Source organism: Sturnira hondurensis, unplaced genomic scaffold (genome assembly GCF_014824575.4).
Source record: "Sturnira hondurensis isolate 20B ecotype Veracruz unplaced genomic scaffold, ASM1482457v3 Scaffold0025168, whole genome shotgun sequence".
Taxonomy (NCBI): domain Eukaryota; kingdom Metazoa; phylum Chordata; class Mammalia; order Chiroptera; family Phyllostomidae; genus Sturnira; species Sturnira hondurensis.
Genome location: NW_028097799.1, coordinates 1185090 through 1206496, shown reverse-complemented (window position 1 = coordinate 1206496; position 21407 = coordinate 1185090). Strand labels below are relative to the sequence as shown.

Sequence of the window (21407 nt, the reverse complement as noted above, 5' to 3'; positions counted from 1 at the left end):
GGTCTTTATAAAAATTATCACAGGAAAAGAAAGCAGTTTTATGGCCAGGAAAAAAAAGGAAAAACAAGTATTTAAAAAAGCACAAAAAAACACCTATGAATCACCAGTATACTTTAAAAACTGTATTAAAAAGTAGTATAAAATCTTGGTTTTTTCCTAAAAACAAGTGTTATGATAATAATATCAACATATATATTAGTTTTTCCTCTTTTTAATATGATGTTCCCTTTTTAGGAACCAACAAATGTAAATATAAATAAACTGAAAAATTAATCAACGTTGAAAACAGACAATGCCAGCAAATAAATGATACTAATTCATCTTTCTAACCATAATATAGTAGCAATTATTAAGAATGCAAAAAAAAACCCTGGCTGGCGTAGCTCAGTGGATTGAGCACGGGCCTGCGAACCCGACGATCACGGTTCAATTCCCAGTCAGGTCACATGCCTGGGTTGCAGGCCCAGTCAGGTCACATGCCTGGGTTGCAGGCCCGTTCCTTGCAGGCTAACTACCAGCAGGGGATGCACAAAAGGCAACCATACATTGATGTTTCTCTTCCCTCTCTCCTTCCCCTCTAAAGATAAATAAACAAATAAAATCTTTAAAAAAAAAAAGAATGCAAAAAAAGAATCTTAAATCATCTTTCATATAACCTAAATTCAAAGAACTACTGAAGATCTGTTATATTCTGTCATAATTTTTCAGCCTTTTATTACTACTTGAATATTTTATACCAGTTTCTAGACAGACTTAAAACTATTTTCTAAATATTTCCTTCAAATAACTAGAAATGTTTTTGATAAGTTAAATCATGTTTATAGTCTGTTCTACATTTATTTATAAAATTGAAAATCACAAAAGTAATTTTAACCCTGTGTGTCTAAGTGGTTTCTCATATTTATTTTGTACAATGATTTGGAATAAGTAAACTGAACATGATGGGCTAGGTGCATTTGCCAGTTCACTAAAACATTAATTGATTTGATTTTTACAGTTTTAAAAGAGCTTTAAAAGGAAAACTATACAACAAATTATATATCTAGTCTTTATTAATCCCCCATCCTGATATGAACCAGAAGTTGTGATGCTCAGGAGCTTAGTCCTCCAGATTTCCTAGACCTCCTGCAGTCTCATGGATTTAATGTCATCTATGCTTGATTACCTAAAGTTGGTAATCCATATACCAAAATTTCAAGTTAAAATTCAAATAGACCATTACATGAGACATGTCCAAAACAGATGGTGTTTCCCATTCCACGTTATCCCTAACAAATCCTCCCCAACAGTTGCTCAAGTCAAAAATTGTGGAGTCATCTTTCCCTCATCCTCATACATAATCTGTTATCAGTTCTGTTATCTCTACCTTCAAATACATCCCTCTCTTAATCCTTTCATCACTCCCTCCTTTGTCTAAGCTACCGTCCTATCTTTTCTGCACTAACTTCCTCTCTGCCTCCCACGGTTCACTTAACCCCCCCTGTATCCTATTAACAGCAACTTTTCTTGAATAAACACAGTATAACTGTGCAAAGTAAAAACAGTACAAAAGAGTTGAAGACAAAGAAATTGACATTTATTGAGCACATACTGTGTTACAGGCACTCTACTAGGGGCTTTAAACACATTTTAATATAAATTTTACGTCTTTATGAAATAGACATCAATTATTTCCTTTTATGGATTGAGAAACTACGGCTCTAGAAAATAGGATACTTGTTTAGGGTGATACAGTTCATAAATAAGCCCATTTGAACACATTCTTTTGGAATCCAGAGTCCATCTTTATCCCAATAATCAAGTTGCTTTCAATAGAAAGCAATGTGCTCGATAAAGAACTACATATACTCACACAATTAAATGTCAGATATGAGACCATAAATCAAAAACAGGATGTAGCAATCCCTCTGGATAACAAAATGTTATTGATGTTTTTAACCAATATATTTTATCTTTTATAGTAAGTACTGCTGTGTATTTTTAGCTAATATTAAGATATTTTCAGAAAATACTTTTACTTATATTTTAATGAGTAGGAAAAAAAGTAGCGCAAGAATTTCAAAACTGATGGTAAGTGAAATTTAAATTTACAAAACTGTAAAATACCATACACATAACAAAATCCCATGTTCACTTTTAAAATATATATTTTAAACTTCATTAATGCAGAAACTATCTCGTTTTTCTACTTTCAGAACTTAGGTACTTTCTGGTACAAATTAGCTGCTTATTATATTTGTCGAATGAATGAATAAGTGAATACATTAATAAAAGAATGAATCACATTAAATAATTAGAACTAAAAATGTGAGTCTTTCCAGTTATGAGTCCTTAATTTTGTCAATGAATCATTCTAGTAGTCACTATTCTTGTTATTAATTTAAGACTTTTTAAAATGCACTTTTGAAAATCCTTAGAAGAAATTATTGGTTAACCCATCTTACAAATATTTGATTAAATTGAGTTTCCTTTTGCATTTACAAAATGATTATATCCTGCACAGAGGATGGCCAGAGTAGGACCATATTTTTGTTCACAATTAACTTTAGTTGATGGTTTCATTGCTGAACCCAGATTTCTTGGATTTCTTTATCCATTTTGCACGCCTCCAGCTATTGTGCGGTTTTTCTTTCCAACAGTCAGCACCAACAGTTCTTTTTTGGAGAAATGCCACTGGGAGCTGTTAGGGTGGGTGGGGATAGGAGGAAGCTCCCTCTGGACTTTGCCAAGACGGACACCAATGCTATATCACTGCTTTGTTCAGAGGGCACCAATCCCCAGCTTCCACAGGGAGCCCACGAAAATAAAACCCCACTACATTTCCTGCTTGGGCGTGACTTCCACGGCCTTATCCTGCAGACCGGGAAACCTCACCCGGGTGCACAAACCCCAATAAAGCTCTTTACTGCCTATTTTATGGCTGATTGGCATTTCTTTCTCAGTGGAGCCTAAGAAAACCTCTCAGGAGCTCCATTTGCCTATAAGCACAGAGATTCAGATATGCATGGGAATTTATGTGCCCCCAGAGAAGCCCTTAATCAATCATAAATATATGAGTATGAAAGCTTCAGTGTTTTTGCTTTGAGATAGAACAACCTTCAGGTATAGTTTACAGTGCAGGGATCCACTGTGAGGTCAAGCTAAAGCTGAGCTACCCTCTTTGAAACTTGCCCCAGGGACTTCTACCCCTGCCTATTGTTCTTTCTGACTATCCTTTGCCAGTTTCTCATTGAAGTACTTGCAGGTGGATTCTTATCTCAGTATCTGCTTAGGGGAACCTGATTTAATATGTTAAGGTTTTTGCTGTTTGTCTTAAGGCCCAAGGTAGCAATATATAGGAAAATAAATAAAACACAAAGGAACATTCTCAATTTATTCACTTGGGCTGGGACATACATACATGGGTAAGAATTCCTTACTCATTAATTAGAAAATAACTCAAAATTAGGGAGGCCTTAAAATACCGTACAACGTAACCCCATACTTGATGATATCTGTGACACATTGTGAAATGGTAACTCTTCATTCATTTGCTTCAGACTCACCGGAATGGCCTGCAAAACATGTAGATCCTGCCCAAGCTTCCCACCCTGTAACACTCTGTGGGGGGAAATGGTGTCTTCAACAACTCTTTGCAGCGTGTGATCACATTTTGGTTCCTGAAATAATGTTACTTGCACTCAGAGAATTACTTTTAAAGATTTCTGGAAACTTCTGGCCATAAGTCTTCACCCAATATCTACCAAATATGTCATGGAAATTCTCTTTCTAGCTCTTGCCCCTAGAGCAACAGGAGCTAAAACCTTGTTCAAGAAATGTTTTTGAAAAGCCATGCAATATCGTTGTTCCATTCTCTTCTGCTTTTCTTCTAACCCTTTTCTCCATCTAATTCTTCCTTCATCCATCAATTATAAACAAATTTCCCTTACATACAAAAAAATACAAAAGGACCAGGACATGAAGATGATGTCTCCACTTACAATTGCATCCAGAGTCTGCCTATCATCCTCAAAAGCTTTGTTATGTGAGGTCATGTTGTAGTGCTGTCATGGAATGGTCGGCCTGCCTCATCTGCTGGACAGAGTCTCCATCTCATGACTGACCCAACCTTAGAGGTTCTGAAATAATTCTATTATTTCCCCAGGAACATGAAAGCCCCAGGGAATAGGAACAGATTCATGCTAACAAAACTCTTACCTAAAAGGTTTATAATTGAATGTTCATTTATTAATTAAAACTAAAGGGTATACTTAGCAGAGAATAGTAGCTTAAAAAGTGCAGGCCTGTGTGTCAATTGCTTATATCTGACTCCCAGCTATATATACACCACAGTAGAAATCATGACCTTAAGCAAGTTTTATAACCTCTCTAAGATTTGGTTACCTTTTTTGCAAAGTGCTGTAATTTTAAGGTTATTATAAAGGTTAAATTAGTTAACATATATAAAGCATTTTGTAAATGTCTACTGGCACTATGAAGTGTCTGGTAAGTCATTGTTCTTGCTAATGGTGATCTCCATTTAAGACCTAGTGTAATAAATGGCATTTATAATGAAAATAATTAGACCTATACCACACAGGTCATGATGAAATCTTAAGAATTAGTGATGATTTTCTTCAGAAAAGGATTCCTAAAATTTAGAATACTGCTTAGATATGGTATCATTTGCCCTAAAATTACTCTGTAAATCTGAATTTCCTTCATAAATAGAATAAATTTATCTCATTGTAGTCAAATTAAAATTTATCATATTGCATTTTATACTGGCTGCCTCTTCATTATCTAGGGAGTTATTAGAACTAAGACACCTTTACAGAATGCAGAGTAGACTTCAAGTTTCTCGAGCCCAGCTTCCCACTCTCTGCAGAAATCCGTCCCAGAGCATTCCTGGCAGTTGTATCATCCAGTTTATGCTTAGATAAGACTGGTAATAAGAAGGCTTCTTTAAAATTTTATTATTATTTATTTATTTCTTAGAGGGGAGAAGGGAGGGGAAAAGACAGAGAGAGAAATATCAATGTGTAGATACCGCTCATGTGCCCCCTTCTGGGGACCTGGCCTGCAACCCAGGCATGTGCCCTAACTGGGAATCGAACCAGTGACCCTTTGGTTCACAGGCCAGCTCTCAATCCACTGAGCCACACGAGCCAGGGGAGACACCTTCTAACAAACTCAAAACTTCTTCCATTGAAAGGCAAGCCTAACTATTTAAAATTTTCCTACATTTCCCTAAAAACCACGTATTTTTTGCTAATTTGACTCACTTCATTCAGATTGCAAGATCAGTACCAAAGTTAAAATTCTTCTTTACAAATTTTATGTGCTTATAATTATGTGCACATTTACAAAACAATTATTTTTTTTTCTTTGAAGTTAGCATAAAATTAATAAGCAAAATACATTTATTATTTTTATTGGTACAGATGAAATATCAAAAGGCATGGCTTTGAACTACTACAAATTGATATGCAATTATATATTCAAATTCCTTCTTTTTTTCATCTTTTCTTTCTTCCCTCTATCAGTCTATTGACCTCTATGAAACAACAATATTTATACTATTTTGTTCACTGTAGTCTCACAAGTCCCTGGAACAACACTTAATACATAAGAGTTAGCTCAGTTGGTAGAGCATGAGATTCTTGATACAGAAGAGGCATTCAGTGCACAATTGTTAAAAAATTGATCAAATGAATTCTATCTTGTAACCAGGTTTAAAAATATATATACCATTTAAAAATATTTCATAGCACTCTTTTTAGTTGATGTATCAAAATTCACTAAACTATTTTTTTATTTAGGACAATTAAACTTTCCATTATTAATGCTCTTTGATGAATATTCTTGATGTTCAAATTTATGGCATTTCATTAATTTTTTCCTTAGGGTAATCCCAGAAGTAGAATTTGGGGTTAAATGGCATGTCTATTTGAAATATTCTGTCAGACTGTCCTTGAGAATTGCTGGTATCAATTTCTACTTCCACCATGAAGTATGAGAGTCCCAATTTCCCACACTCTCAATATACTCATTCATTTTCTTTTTAAGTTTGCTGAGTATTTCCCTCCTTTAAATGCTCAAAAAACAGGTATGAGAAATAAAAAGTAATGGTTAAGTCTTTTTCCACTTAGCAGTTTTACTTTGTGATTGAGCTGGATCAATCACAAAATCATTTTTGTATCCATGAATTAAAACTCTGTGCAATAAGAGTAAATTGCTTTATAATGTGATACACTTTGTTTGATAGTTTCTTCATTAAAAAATTCTACTGTGTTTTATTGGTTACACAATATTTAGTAGTAAATAGTATATTGACTGCAAATATACTATTTCCCTCTTTAATTTAGACTTAAAAAGTATCTTTTATTCTTGTTAAATATGTGCAAAGAAAAAACTTTACTTACAAATAAAACAAAACAATTTATATAGTATTAATAAAAGTTCTATAAATTTTTGAAATAAATATGACTATGAAATGTTGAGTGATTGAATCAATGTCCTATAACTTTGTAAGTCCCATAAGATTATTATTCATGTATCAATCAAACTTGTAATTCATATCATTTATTAACCTCAGTTCTTAACTCTTTTACCTACAAATGTAAAATATCCAGTAATCAATTTTCCTTTGCCAATTATTCTATTTATAGGTAGACATATAACAATATACAAGTTATTTAAATTCTCTAAAGCAAAGTACTGAATTCTTCTTAGTAATGTCATGTCAAGTAGCAAATATGCATATCATACTCTATAAATTTATTCAAAAATTTGTAGTTTCATTTACATAGTACATGTATGCATACATGCATTGACAGAAAATAATTTTATCTGACTCCTAAGAATTTAACATATAGTCCTAGTAGGTCCTTCTCATTGATATTAAGTAAAACAAAATTACCAATGTTTAAATAATAAATAATTGGTTAATAAACATAATTTTTTCTTATTTATTTTTAAACAGGTATAAAAGGATAGATATTATTAATAGAATAAACATTGATAAAAAGCATATAACCAATAAAACTATTATCACTCTATCTTTTGATTCAATATAAATTTTTTTAATAAAAGACTTAGATGTCCTCAGCAGAAGTTAGATGGCATTAAGAATTGTAAATAGCCATGGGCTAATCTCATTTTAAGGAAAAAAGCCATGTTAACATGTATATATTAAAAAGAATCAAGAATTATCAAGATATATTTTATCATATTGATCGATAAAAATCTAGCTTAAGTAAAAATCAATGAAAAGTAAAGTATCTATTTAGAGAGTTGATGACATCATACATGAATCTTGATGTTACATTGATCTTGATTAGATCAATGTAACAAAGTTAAAACAAATGCAAGTTAACATTCAATTACCAAAATGAAGGAGGGATATTAATTGAATTGGCTCTGATCACCTATTAAATCTATGTTAGAAACATATTTTGGACTGTATACCTTAGGATAACAGATTAAATGTCAAAGAACAGACAATTCTATAATTATTACAATATCTGTCCATGTTTCAAATCAAGTTGAATGTATCGTGGCATTGAGAAATAGCTTCAGAAATTCGTATTTTTTCTAATATGTTGATTATAGGAGCACATGGGATTTTGACTATCATTTCTTTGAAGTACAGACAACTTGAAGATGCAGGAGGACAAATGATGATCAGTTTAACAAATTCGATAAACTCTTAATTTAGGAAGCTGGCTACTCTATGTACAATAATGTAGTGATTTTGACAGTCATTATGTCTTTGAGTTTCAAATAATAACTGTCTTCATAATAAAGACATTCTCATCTCCCAAATTCTTTCAGAATCTAGTGTAGGCTTCACATTAAAAAGTAATGCTACATAGCCCTGGCTGGTGTAGCTCAGTGGATTAAGTGCGGGCCTGCGAACCAGAGGATCACTGTTCAATTCCCAGTCAGGACACATGCCTGGGTTGCAGGCCAGTTCCCAGTGAAGGACACACGAGAGGCAACCATACATTGATATTTCTTCCCCTCTCTCCTTCCCTTCCCCTCTAAAGATAAGTAAGTAAATAAATAAATTTTAAGTAATGCTACATAAAACAGTACTATTTTATACTTCTAAAAAGCTTCAGGGGTTCTGAAAATGATTTTGAAATACAGTCTTATTAATCTTTAGTATTCTCGTGAGAACCATGAAGGTGGCAAATACCTTAATTTTGTAAAATAGAAACAAAGAAACACTGAATTTACTTGCCCAAGGCTGAATGTTGAAGCAACAAAAAGTCACAGTGCCAATCCTGACACTTAATGAAAATCTCATTAAGCATTTCACCTACAATATTTTTTATTGAGACAGGATTAAAGGAAGAGAGAAAAATCTTCAGAAAATATGAAGCTCAGACACAAGGACAATAACTAAGGTGGGGGGCGGAAATGGGAGGGAAGTGGGGAGCACTGGAGGGGGCAGAGCTGGGAATATAAGACAGAAAACTGTACTTGAACAAGAATTAAATAATTTTTTAAAATAAAAAAAAGAAAATATGAAGTTCCACATAGTCTACTACAAGAGATGTGAGATTAATACTTATTGGTTATCTGATTAATTATGTTTGGTGATGGTAACAGTGATAGGACCAAAACTTCGGAGAACTAATTTCTCTGTGCTGCTTTTGGGTGACCACAAGTTCACTGTGGTCAGGGTCACACTAAAGTTGCTTAAATTCTATTGCATAACAAAACTAAAACCTGACAAAATGAATAGCATTAAAATAGCTCAAGAGGAGAAAAAGAAAATTTAAAAAGTTAAATTTTGACTGTAAGTGAACTTTTAGATTGGCATTACACTTGATTCTTTTTAAATTATTTTTATTGTATTTTTCCCATTAACCTTTAGGCCCCTTGTACCTCCCCTCGCCCCATTCAATCACCACAGTGTTGTCCATGTCCATGAGTCCCTTTTCCTTTTTGCTCAATCCCTCCACCCTCTACCTTCCCCCACATGTTACCTGTCATCCTGTCCTCCATCTATGAGTCTGTCCCCATTCCCCTTGTTAGTTCCGTTTATTCATTAAGTTTCACATATGAGTGAGATCATATGGTGTATGTTTTTCTCTGACTGGTTCATTTCTCTTGCATTATGTTCTCCAGGCCCATCTGTGCTGTCACAAAGAGTAAAAGTTTCTTATTTTAAAAGCTAAGTAGCAATACATTGCATAAATGTCCCATAGTTCTTTTATCCACTCAACTACTAATGGATACTTGGGATGCTTCTGTATCTTGGCAATTGTAAATTGTGCTGCAATAAACAAAGGGGTGCTTATGTTCTTTCAAATTAGTGTTTTGGGTTCTATCAGATATATTCCCAGAAGTGAGATCACTTGGTTGAAAGGCAGATCCATTTTTAATTCTTTGATTTATCTTCATACTGCTTTCCACAGTGGCTGCACCAGTCTGCCTTCCCAACAACAGTGCAAGGGGTTCCCCTGTCTCCACATCCTCACTAGCACCTGATTTTGTTGATTAATTGATGATAGCCATGTTGACAGGTGTGAGATGATACCTTATTGTGCCTTTAATTTAAATTTGTCTGATGATTAGTGACATTGAACATCTTTTCATATGTCTATGAGCCATTTGTATGTCCTCTTTGAAGAAGTATCTATTCAGGTCCTTTGACCATTTTTTAACTAGGTTACTTGGGGGTTGTTTTTTTTTTTTGGTGTTGAGTTTTGTAAGTTCTTTTTTTTTATTGTTGTTCAAGTACAGGTGCCTCCATTTTCACCTCCCCACAACCCCTTACACCACCCATCCCTGCATCTCACCCTCCAGCCTACCCCCTCTGGCTTTGTCCACGTGTCCTTTATACATGTTCCTTGATGACTCTTCCCCTATTGTCCCCTATTGTCCTTCTGCCCCATTCTCTTTGGTTACTGTCAGTTTGTTCTTTATTTCAATGTCTCTGAGTTTTGTAAGTCCTTTATAAATTGTACATATTAACCCTTTATCAATGTATCAGTGAATATGTTTTCCCATTCTGTGAGTTGTCTTTTTATTTTGTTGATGTTTTCCTTTGTTGTGTAAAAATTTTTAGTTTGATGCAGTCTCATTTGTTTATTTTTTCTTTTTTTTCTCTTGTCTGAGGAGACACATCTGATAAAATATTGCTACAAGCAATGTCTGAGATTTTGCTGCCTATGTTTCCTCCTATGATTTTTATAAATTCAGGTCTAACATTTAATGTTTTGTCCATTTTGAATTTATTCTTATGTGTAATGCAGGAAGGTGGTTATTCTAGTTTTTCTGCATGTATCTGTTCAATTTTTCCAGTACCATTTACTGAATAAATTATCTTTAGCCCTTGTCTGTGCTTGCTTCCTCAAGTCAAATATTTTTTTTCTACCTGCACTATAAGCACTTTATCAAGTTAAATATTAATTGACTATAAAGGTGTGAGTTTATTTCTGGGCTCTCTACTCTGTCCCATTGTCTGTTTTTATGCCGTGCCATGCTGTTTTGATTACCATGGACTTATAGTATAGTTTGATATTAGGTAGAGTGATTCTTCTAACTTTGTTCTTTTTCCTCAGGATCACTGTTGATATGTGGGGTCATTTGTGGTTCCACCTAAATTTTTGAAATATTTCTTCTGGTTCTGTGAAAGTGTCATTGAAATCTTGAAAAGAATTGCACTGAATCTATAGATTGCTTTAGGTAGTATGGACATTTTAATGTTGTTAACTTGTCCTACCCATGAAAATTGTATGTACTTTCACTTATTTATATCTTCTTCAATCTATTGCTTCAGTGTCTTATAGTGTTCTGAGTACAGATCTTTTACATCTTTGTTTATGTTTATTCCAAGGTATTTTATTATTTTTGAAGCATTTGTAAGTGGGATTGATTTCTCAATTTCTCTTTCTGTTTGTTCACTATTGGTATGCAAAAATATAACTGATTAACGAGCATAATTTTGTACCCTGCTACTTTCCTGAATTTATTCATCAGTCCTAGCAGTTTCTTAGTAGAATCTTTGGGATCTCTACATTCAGTATCATGTCATCTGCAAATAAAGACAGTTTTACTTTTTTCTTTCTAATTTGGATGTCTATTATTTCTTCTTCTTGTCTAATTGCCATGACTAAGTATTGCTTCCAATACTATGAATAAGAGAGGTAAAGTTGAATAAGAGAGGTAAAATTAGATATCTCTGTCTTGTCCCTGATCTCATAAAAAAGTTTGCAGTTCTTGCCCATTGAATACAATGCTGGCAGTTGGTTTTCATGCATGGTCTTCATTATACTTAGGTATGTTCCCTCTATTCCTACTTTGCTGAGAGTTTTGATCATAAATGTGTACTGGATTTTATCAAATACTTGTTCTGCATTTATTGATATGATCATGTGGTTTTCATTTCTTATTTTGTTTATGTGGTGAATTACCTTTATTGACTTGTGAATGTTGTACCAAACTTGCATTCCCAGAGTAACTCCCACTTGATTGTGGTGTATGATCTTTTTGATGCACTGCTGTATTTGGTTTGCTAATATTTTTAGCAATACTCATCAGGGAAATTGTCCTATCATTATTTTTCTCTCTTTTTTTTGCATCTTTATCTGGTTTTGGAATTAGGATAATGCTGGCCTCATAAAATGAGCATGGAGTTCTCCCTCCTCTTGAATTTTTTGAAACAGTTTAGAAGAAGTATTAGTTCTTGTATGTCTGGTAAAATTCACTTGTGAAGCCATCTGGTGCAGGGCTTTAGTTTTGGGGAGTTTTTCAACTACTGCTTCTTATTCACTAGGTGTGATCTTTCTAGGCAGATTCTCTGCTTCTTCCTGATTTAGTTTTGGAGGATTGTACATTTCTAGAAATTGTTCTATTTCTTTCTGGTTGTCCAGTTTTGGGGCATATAGCTTTCATAATATTTTCTTATAATCCTTTGTATTTCTTTGGTGTCAGTTATTATTTCTCTGCTTTCATTTCTTTTTTTAAAATATATTTTATTGATTATACCATTACAGTTGTTCTATTCCCCCCTTTCATTCCCTCCACCTGGCATACCCCCTCCCCCACCCTTCCTCCCCTTTAGTTTATAACCACATGTATCAAGTTCTTTAGATTCTATATTTCCCCACTATTTTTGTCCTCCCCCTATTTTTATGCTACTTATTTTCTGTACCTTCTCCCCCCTTCTCCTCTTCCCACTCCCCTGTTGCTAACATTCCATGTGTTCTTCATTTCTATAGTTCCGCTCCTGATCTAGCTGTCCTCTTGGTTTGCTTTTGTTTTAGGCGTGGTTGTTAGTAACAGTGAGTTTGCTGTCCTTTCACTGTTCATATTTTTTACCTTCTTTTTCTTAGATAAGTCCCTTTAACATTTCATATAATAAGGGCTTGGTGGTGATGAACTCCTTGAATTTGATCTTATCTGAGAAGCACTTTATCTGTCCTTCCATTCTAAATGAAAGCTTTGCTGGATAGAGCAGTCTTGGATGTAGGTGTTTGGATTTCATGACTTTGAATACTTCCTTCCAGCTCCTTCTTGCCTGTAAGATCTCTTTTGAGAAATCCGCTGACAGTCTGATGGGAACTCCTTTGTAGGTGACTGTCTCCCTATCTCTTGCTGCTTCTAGGATTCTCTCCTTCATTTTAACCTTGGGCAATGTAATGATGATGTGCCTTGGTGTGTTCCTTCTTGGGTCCAACTTCTTCGGGACTCTCTGAGCTTCCTGTATTTCCTGGAAGTCTATTTCCTTTGCCAGACTGGGGAAGTTCTCCTTAATTATTTGTTCAAATAAGTTTCCCACTCATGGCTGTTTCTTCTCCTTTTGTGGTACCGCTATAATCCGGATGTTGGAACATTTAAAGATGTCCTGGAGGTTCCTAAGCCTCTCCTCATTTTTTGGAATTCTTGTAACTTCACTTTTCCTGTTTGGTCATTTCTTCCTTCCTTCTGGTCCACCCCCTTGATTTGAGTCCCAGTTTCCTTTCCATCATTATTGGTTTCCTGTGCATTTCCCTTCATTTCAATTAGTTTAGCCTTCATATGTTCCTCTAATTTGTGGCTAAAATCAACCAGTTCTGTGAGCATCCTGATCACCAGTGTTTTGAATTGTGCATCTGAGAGGTTCGCTATTTCTTGGTCGATTAGAGTTATCGGCTCTGGGGCTTTGAGTTCTTCTTGAGCTATAGTTTGGACTGTTCATGCCTGTTATGTATGAGGAGCAGAGCCCTAGGTGTTCACCAGGGCCAGGACACTCAGTCTCTGGGTTGTGACGCTGTATGTGGGGGCGGGCCCAAAGGAAAGCAATGGCAGGCGGGCCCCCTCTGCTCCCTCCAGCCACCACCATGGGCCTTATGTTTGTCCCACTGCTCGCGAATGTGCGACCGTGGTCAGCCTGCTGCTGGATTCGCTGCTGGGGCCTGCGAGCACTGCTCACTTCCCTGCTGGTTTATCTGTGCCCAAATGTGTGACCACAGCCAGCCCTCACTGGGTCCACCCGACTCGGGGCTGCCTAGGCGCTTGGGTCGGGGGATCTTTCCTGCCTGTCCCCACTCCGCTGCTGGCTCTGCCCCTCTTACCACTCTGGTTGAAAGGTTCGGTGTTGTCAGACTTCTATATAGTTCAACTTTCTGTTCTTTGGCTGCGTCTTTGTTCTCCAAACCTTTGTTGTATTCAAACTTGGTTGTGGGAAAAGGTACAGTGTTTCCACCTATGCCTCCATCTTGGCAGAAGTCTCTCATTTCTGATTTTATTTTATATTTTGAGGCCTCTCTTTTTTTCTTAAACAGTGTAGTTAAAGGTTCGTCAATCTTGTTTATCTTTTTAAAGAGCCAGGTCTTGAATTCATTGATCCTTTGTATTTTTTGGACTCTTTTTTTGTTTATTTCTATTCTGATCTTTATTATTTCTTTCCTTCTACTCACTTTTGGCTTTGTTTGTTGTTCTTCTTCAATAAAGTTAGATTATTTGAGCTTGTGTTGTTCTTTGAGATAGGCCTGTAATGTTATGAATTTCCCTGCTAAGATTACTTTCCCTGTGTCCCACGCATTTTGAAATGTGTTCTCATTTTCATTCGTTTCAAGATATCTTTTGATTTCTTCCTTGACCTCATTATTGACCCATTTGTTGTTTAATAACATATTATTTAGCTTCCTTGCCTTCATGTATTCTTTCAGTGTTCTTCTTGTGATTGATTTCTATTTTTATAGCATTCTGGTCAGAGAAGATGCTTGATATGATTTCAACTTTCTTAAATTTATTGAGACTTGTCTCTGAGAATGTGGTCTATCCTAAAAAAATGTTCCATGTGCAATTGAATAGTATGTACATTTTGCCATTTAGGGTAAAAATCTTTGGAGATATTAATTAAATCCATTTGATCTAGCATGTCATCTAAGACCAATGTATCCTTGTTGATTTTCTGTCTGGAAGTCTATCCTTTGAAGTCATTTGGATGTTAAAATCCCCAACTATAACTGTATTTCTGTTGATCTCTCCCATTATGTCCATCAAGTTTTGCTTTACATATTTAGGTGCACACATGTTGAGCGCATAAACGTTTATTATGGTTATATCCTCTTCTTGTACTGTTCCCTTTATTATTATGTATCGTCCTTCTCTGTCTATTTCATTGTATATAAGTATTGTTACCCCAGCTTTTTCTTTTCATTTGTACAGAATATTCTTGTTTTATCCCTTTACTTTTCATCTGTGTATACCTTTCAATCTAAGGTGGGTCTCTTGGAAGCAGCGTATATATGGGTCTCATTTTCTTCTCCATTCAACTACCCTATGTCTTTGGGATAGAGCTTAAGCCATTTACATTTAAGGTGAGTATTGATTTATGTGCATTTAGTGCCATTTTATTATTAGATTGTTTTCCTGTTTTCTTTTTTTTAATTCTATTTAATTATTTTTCAAGTACAGTTTTCTGTCTATTACTCCCATCCCATCCCACCCCCCTGTACTCCACCCCTCCCTCCCATTTCCACCCTTCTCAGTTGTTGTCCATGTATCCTTTATATATGTTCCTCTAAATCCCTCCCCTATTTCCCCTGAAATTCACTCCCCTCTTCCCTCTGGTCACTGTCAGCCTGTTCTCTATTTCAGTGTCTTTGGTTATATTTTGCTTGCTTCTTTGTTTTGTTGTTTAGCTTCCTGTTAAAGGTGAGATCATATGGTATTTGTCCTTCAACACCTGGCTTATTTCACTCATCATAATGCTTTCCAGTTCCATCTATGTTGTTGCAAAAGGTAGGAGCTCCTTCTTTCTTTCTGCTTCATAGAATTCCATTGTGTATATGTACCATAGTTTTTTGATCCATTCATTTACTGACAGACACCTAGGTTGCTTCCAACTCTTGGCTATTGTAAATTGTGCTGCTATGAACAGTAGGGTGCATATGCTCTTTTGAATTGGTGTTTTAGGGTTCTTAGGATACAATCCTAGCAGTGGAATTGCTGGGTCAAAAGGCAGGTCCAATTTTAGTTTTCTGAGAAAATTCCATACTGTTTCTCTTTTCCTTCTTCTTCTTAAAGCAAATCTTTTAACATTTGTTGTTGTATTGGTTTGCTGTTAACAAACTTCTGTAGCTTTTTCTGTTCTGGGAAGTTCCTTATTTCACCTTCAATTTTTAATGATAGCCTTGCTGGGTAAAGTAGCCTTTGTTGTAGGTCCTTGGTTTCCATTACTTTGAATATTTCATGCCATTCCCATCTGGCCTGAAATGTTTCTGTTGAGAAATCAGATAATAGTCTAATTGGTGCTCCTTTTTATATAACTACCTGCTCTTCTGTTGTGGCTTTTAGGATTCTCTCCTGTCTTTAAGCCTTGCCATTTTGATTATGACATGTCTTGGTGTAGGCCACTTTAGGTCTGACTTATTTGGACTCTCGGATCTTACTGGACTTGTGTGACTTTTCCCTTCACCAGACTAGGGAACCAAGGAAGTTCTCAGTCACTACTTCTTCAAATAGGCTCTCAATCCCTTGTTCACTCTCTTCTCCTTCTGGTATTCCCACTATGCTGATGTTGTTATGCTTCATGTTGTTCCAAAGGTTTCGGAAGCTCACCTCATTTTTAAAAATGTTTTTCTTTTGCTGCTCTGCTTGTTTTATTTTACTTTGTATTCCAAATCATTGATTCAATCTTCTGCTTCATTTAACCTACTACTTATTCCTTTCAGTGTATCCTTTATTTCAGATATTGCATTCCTTATTTCAGAATAGTCCTTTTTTATGGTTTCTGTGTTTTTTTTCATGCTGTTGAGTACCCTTATAATCGGTTGTATGGTACGTGGATGCAATCTAGCTTCCTCACCCAGATGTCCGGGTAACCAAGGGAAGCAGTGTCCCATATCTTTGGAGGGGGACCTGATAAGCAGTATTCTCATAACCTCGAAACCGGGTCTGATAAACTGTTCCCATAACATGAGGTGGGCTCATATGCACAGAATTATGTCATGTTACATAATGTTCTGGCGGTTTTCTGGCTTTGTTCCCCTCTAGTACTTAAATAAACAGGGACCTCCTGCTGGGGGCGATGATGGAAGACACACAAGGGGACAGGTGCCATGATGGGTGCCACACTGGGGGGCAGGGGCCAAGGCAGGAGACGTGCAGATAGACATGCAGTTTGCAGCATGTGTGGCTCACCCACTCGTGAATAAAGGCACGCCAGACATCCCAATGGCTCTGTGAATATTTTTCTGTCTGCACAGATGCCATGCACCTGCCTGGCCTTGAAAGGTTGCAACGCATTGTTACTCTAAATTCTCCATATGATAAATTGCTTGCCTCCATTTCATCTAGTTCTTCTGGAGAATTTCTGTTTCTCTAATTTGGGGCCTGTTATTCTGTATTCCTATTTTGGCTGCCTCTTTGTGTTTGTTTCTATGTGTTGGGTAGATTTGCAAGACTCTCATGCAGACCTAAGTTAAATCCTGTCTGTGACTGGCCCTGGGCAGCCTGTTTCAATCTGTTAGCAATCGACAACATGTGGTGTCCTCTGCTGGGCCTGGGTGTGTGCAGAAAGATCCAGGCTTCACATCAAGGCCAGCTTTGACAAGCATCAGGCCTGGGGGAGGGTCGGCTACAGTCTCAGAGCAGCCAGAGACTCACCTCTGCCTGGATGTTTTCTGTTAGGTTTAAAGATTGAAAGTCTTCCAGCTGTACTCCTCAGCATCAGAGCTTGTGCATCACAAGATGGAGCAAAGTAATTCCTGTGAGCAGGGAAATTTCTTCCCCTGAGGCTGATGCCATTTGGAGGGTAGTGCTCTGCCTATGAAAGATGGCTCTAGCAGTACTGGGAATGACTCAGCACAGGGATCCTGGCAGCTGTTCCTTCAGTTCTCTCCCCAGAGCCACTAACCTCAGAATCTCCTCACACATCTCTAGGCCACTCTGCCCTCCCTCTTCCAGAGCCCAGGGTAAGGGGCTGCAAATGGTATTTTGTGTATGACCCTTTAAGAGGCTCTGTGCATCTCCAGCCAGCTTTCCTTGGTGTACAGAAATCCTGCTCCTTTTCACAGCCTCATGTTATTTGGGTTCCTTTCCCAGTTCTGGTGCTACAGGCTAGAGAGACCAAATAGGGGGTTATACCTCACTCTTCTCAGGAGAAGCCCCCCCAGCCACTGAATTATCCCTCCAGGACTTCATCTGCCTCATGCGGGGGGCCCAGCCATCCCTGTCACATTGCTTCTGCACTTCCCACCAGTCTTGTTGCAGTAATGTAGCTTCTTTCTCTAAGGCTTCTTTCCAGTTGTTATTTGGGGTGATTTCTCTATGATTTAGTTGTAATTCCAGTTTGGCCCTATCAGGAGGTTAGTGTAGCTTCCACTTACTCCCCTGCCATCTTAGGTGCCCCCAATACTTGGCTCTTAAAAGACAAAGAAAAACCAAGAGAGCCTCTAAGGATCTCAGGTTCTCCAAGTATTCTTATTTGCTTGACAAGTTGTATTCTCCTTCTCTGGTTTTTCATTAAAAACTCTTGAAAGAGTTTCTCTAATCTGTTACATTGTTTCTCTTCATATTCTCATAAAGTTTCATTATAACATTTTGGTTGTTCGTGGCAATGCATTTGTAAATTACTGTGGGAAACTAGTGTTCCTATTCACTATTTAGATTTCCTATGTGAAATAACACACTGCTGTATCTTCACGGTTAGGGAAAGTTATTGCATTTATTTTAATCCATGAATGCTATTATTAGTAACTGAACTTTCTGCAATTTTAAAAATCAAAATTATTCTTGCAGATTTAACCCCTAAAATATATGTTTGTTTTTTATATAGCTGCTTTCTTGATATTGAAAAGAAGTTAAAATAATTATGGAGACTGGCATGATGTGTATATTTTACACAACTGATGTTCCAAACCATGGTTAAGTACCTTTAACAACTCTAGCATATTGAGAATTTGGAGGGTTTTCCTTAATAGAAGATAACTTAATTAGCTACAAAAAAATTGCTAAATTTGTCTTTGGTAAAATTAAGAAGCATAAAACACCAAACCTTTTTATGGTTAAAAATATCTAAAATCTTTCACTGAATAAGCAGAGTTTTGTTTTTGTTTTTGCTTTTGTCCTACACAATGAAAAGAGGCACGGTAAATGTGAATGTATGTTTACAATTGTCTGTTTTAATATGTAAACTTTAGATTTTTCCCATTGTTTTCAGAATACAGTCTTACTTATCTGGTCCATTAGTTATTTTATCCAGGCACCAAGGAGTTGTGCTAAGAAAGGAGGCATGTTTCTCTGTGGCCACAGTACTACAAGGTGGCATGTATCGGTGTTGAACTTGGGACATCTCATGTGATTGTTGAACATCTCATAGCTGCCTGGTGTTGGAATATCCTGAAAAAAAATTTCAGTGATGAGCAGAAACATATTTTATATAGAAAATATCCAAAGCAATGTACAGATGATATATTATAGAATTGTATACACAAAACCTGTATAATTTTATTAACTAATAAATTTAATTTTAAAAAGTAAAGAAAATATCCAAGAAAATACAGCACAGGTGTTCACACTAAGCAATGTAGAGAATTGTATAAGTAGAGAAATGTAAAACTTACTTTAAATTAATTATTAAAATAGAAATTTGAAAGTGTACCCCTAAACCTGTGCCCTCCTACTAAAAGTATAAATTCATTTGTCAAAATAAGGTAAAATAAACAGAATTATGAAACTTAGATCCATATTCTCAAAATAAAACTGTCTTCATAATATGGATCCAAGTCTCATTTTAAATTTCATAATGAAAATCAAATTACATACAAAAATGAAAGCAATGATTATTGTTTTATAAGCCATAAAACTATTTCTATTTTACTGTTCTATTTGAGCATATTTTGTTTATTCTACAAACAAGAATGCTTATTTCATTTAATAGATTCCAATTAAGTTAAAAGGCTTCTGTTTTCATCATTTATGGCTTTTTATATGTCTTACACTTATATTAACATTTTTAATCAACATAAACCACATAGATATTGATAAATCTAATAATAATTCTAAACCAAATTAAATATAAAATATAAATTTGTTGCACAACTGATTTCTGTAAAGCATTACCTAATTAGCTTAGTGAAAACTTTATAAAACTCATTTTCCTCAATTTTTAAAAGATATAACCTGTTATATATGAATGATAAGTTTTAACCTTCAATTATTTTCTGGTAGACAGAAGACTCTTTTGGCCGTGAGTGTAGACTTCAGCACTAGACTCCTTGGGCTCCAAATATCTCCTTACGTGCTGTGGGGCCCTAGGGAAGCCACTTAACCTCTGGGATCCTCAGTTTCCTCCTTTGTCAGTGGGGAAAATGAGTATCTATATAATATGTCATGGGGTTGTTGTGAGGATTAACTAGTTCAAAGAAATAAAATACTTAGATTAGTACCTGATTCTACACAAGTGTTAGTTAACCTTACTATTCCACACAAGCTAACTTCAATGCCAAAAGGGAAACAAGGAGGAAGCAATCAGGGTTTAGGCTAATAGGCAAAGCATTTTACTGTTTTAAATAAATCAAACAAATTTGGATACCACGAAAGCATATTTTTAAAGTCCACGAGCCATATTTTATAAAATATGCTTTCTCTTGCTTCTTCTATCCCTATTTTCATCAAGTATATGCCAACAATATGACCATGCACTTCCAAAATGTTACTAAATGTGGTTACAGTGCTAATCCTAACTGAAGGAAAACATTTCACGAGACCCCGCATTTCTGGTGTAAGTCCTGTGTCAAACACCAAAGGCCACCGTCAGTAAGTCATCTAAGGACTGTCAGCAGCTGTTATCTCCTTGCCTGCATCAACAGTATGTTTAACAGTGGTAGACTGAGGATAAGCAATAGTAGCAGTAGCTCTAGAGATGACTTTTGGATCTTTTGGGGCTGCTTCTGTGGTATGTGAAAGGAAAGTGGACAAGGATGCAACAGCACAAAGAAATCCTGAGTCATGGTAAACTCGGAGTATTTTGGAAAGCTTGGCAAAGATCTTCATCGTCTCCATTACACATTTTAATGTTTGTGTTAGCAGCTGTTATTGTTCCTGCTTCCCGTAACACTCTGGCATCACCACCCATTCCTCCTCCAGGGGCTGCCTGGAGACGAAGGTAGCTTGGCTGCTGGCACCCAGGGGCCTTTTTATTTTAATGCCTTAAAGCAAAAGCAGGAAATTTTGTAACCGTGCTTATTTTAAAACTTGTTCCTTGCTGTGTCCTTTTTCAAGGCTTCTGAGCTCTACTCACTCATCTTCAAGTCTCATTTTATTTGACCAACATTGGACTAATATTTCAAATAAATTTCCTAGACTAATCATTAGTACTAAAATCTAAAATCTTGTCTAGCACAATTTAAATAACACCTGTACATAGACTCTAAACACCATCATGGGAGAAAATGGTATGTATAGATAAGATCATCAAATATCTGTTGGTGGTTCTTTATATATCATAGAATAGAGGGGAGGCATATGATGAGTGGATATAATAAACAATGAGTCCTTTTTCTGTACTTAGGAAATTCTAGTGCTTTGCACAAGAAACTGAGTCCCAGCACAAGAGCTAAAAAAAAAGCCTATTCTCATTTTCCTGGCCTAAAATTTTAGCTAAAATGTGAATTTAGGTCACAGGCTACATTCCAGGCTTTGAGGTGACAGCTAGTTATTCAAAGGAACACAGAGCATTAAAAATTCCATTTTCCTGAGGGGACCAGCAGTGCGAGCAGCAATGTCCATTTCCCAGAGGCAGCAGTGGGAGACAAACTGGAAGAGGCAATTAGGGAAAATGTCACACAATGTCTGGTGAAATAAAACCTATGCCTCAATGCAAATTAAAGGTAAGCCTAAGATGTCCTGACTTCATATGTAAAACCAGGATCCACCACAAATGACATAATAATTATAGAATTGAAATAATTGATGTA

General features: G+C 36.0%; 1 protein-coding gene across 1 annotated transcript in view; it reads right to left on the bottom strand.

Moving 5' to 3' along the window:
* Positions 1–18658: 18658 nt before the first annotated feature.
* The window catches only part of STPG2 (sperm tail PG-rich repeat containing 2), a 196062-nt gene continuing 193313 nt past the window's right edge, over positions 18659–21407 (bottom strand). Inside the window, exon 10 of the mRNA XM_037039115.1 lies at positions 18659–18801. Coding sequence (XP_036895010.1) covers positions 18659–18801 — 143 coding nt within the window. The remainder of the gene's footprint in view (positions 18802–21407) is intronic.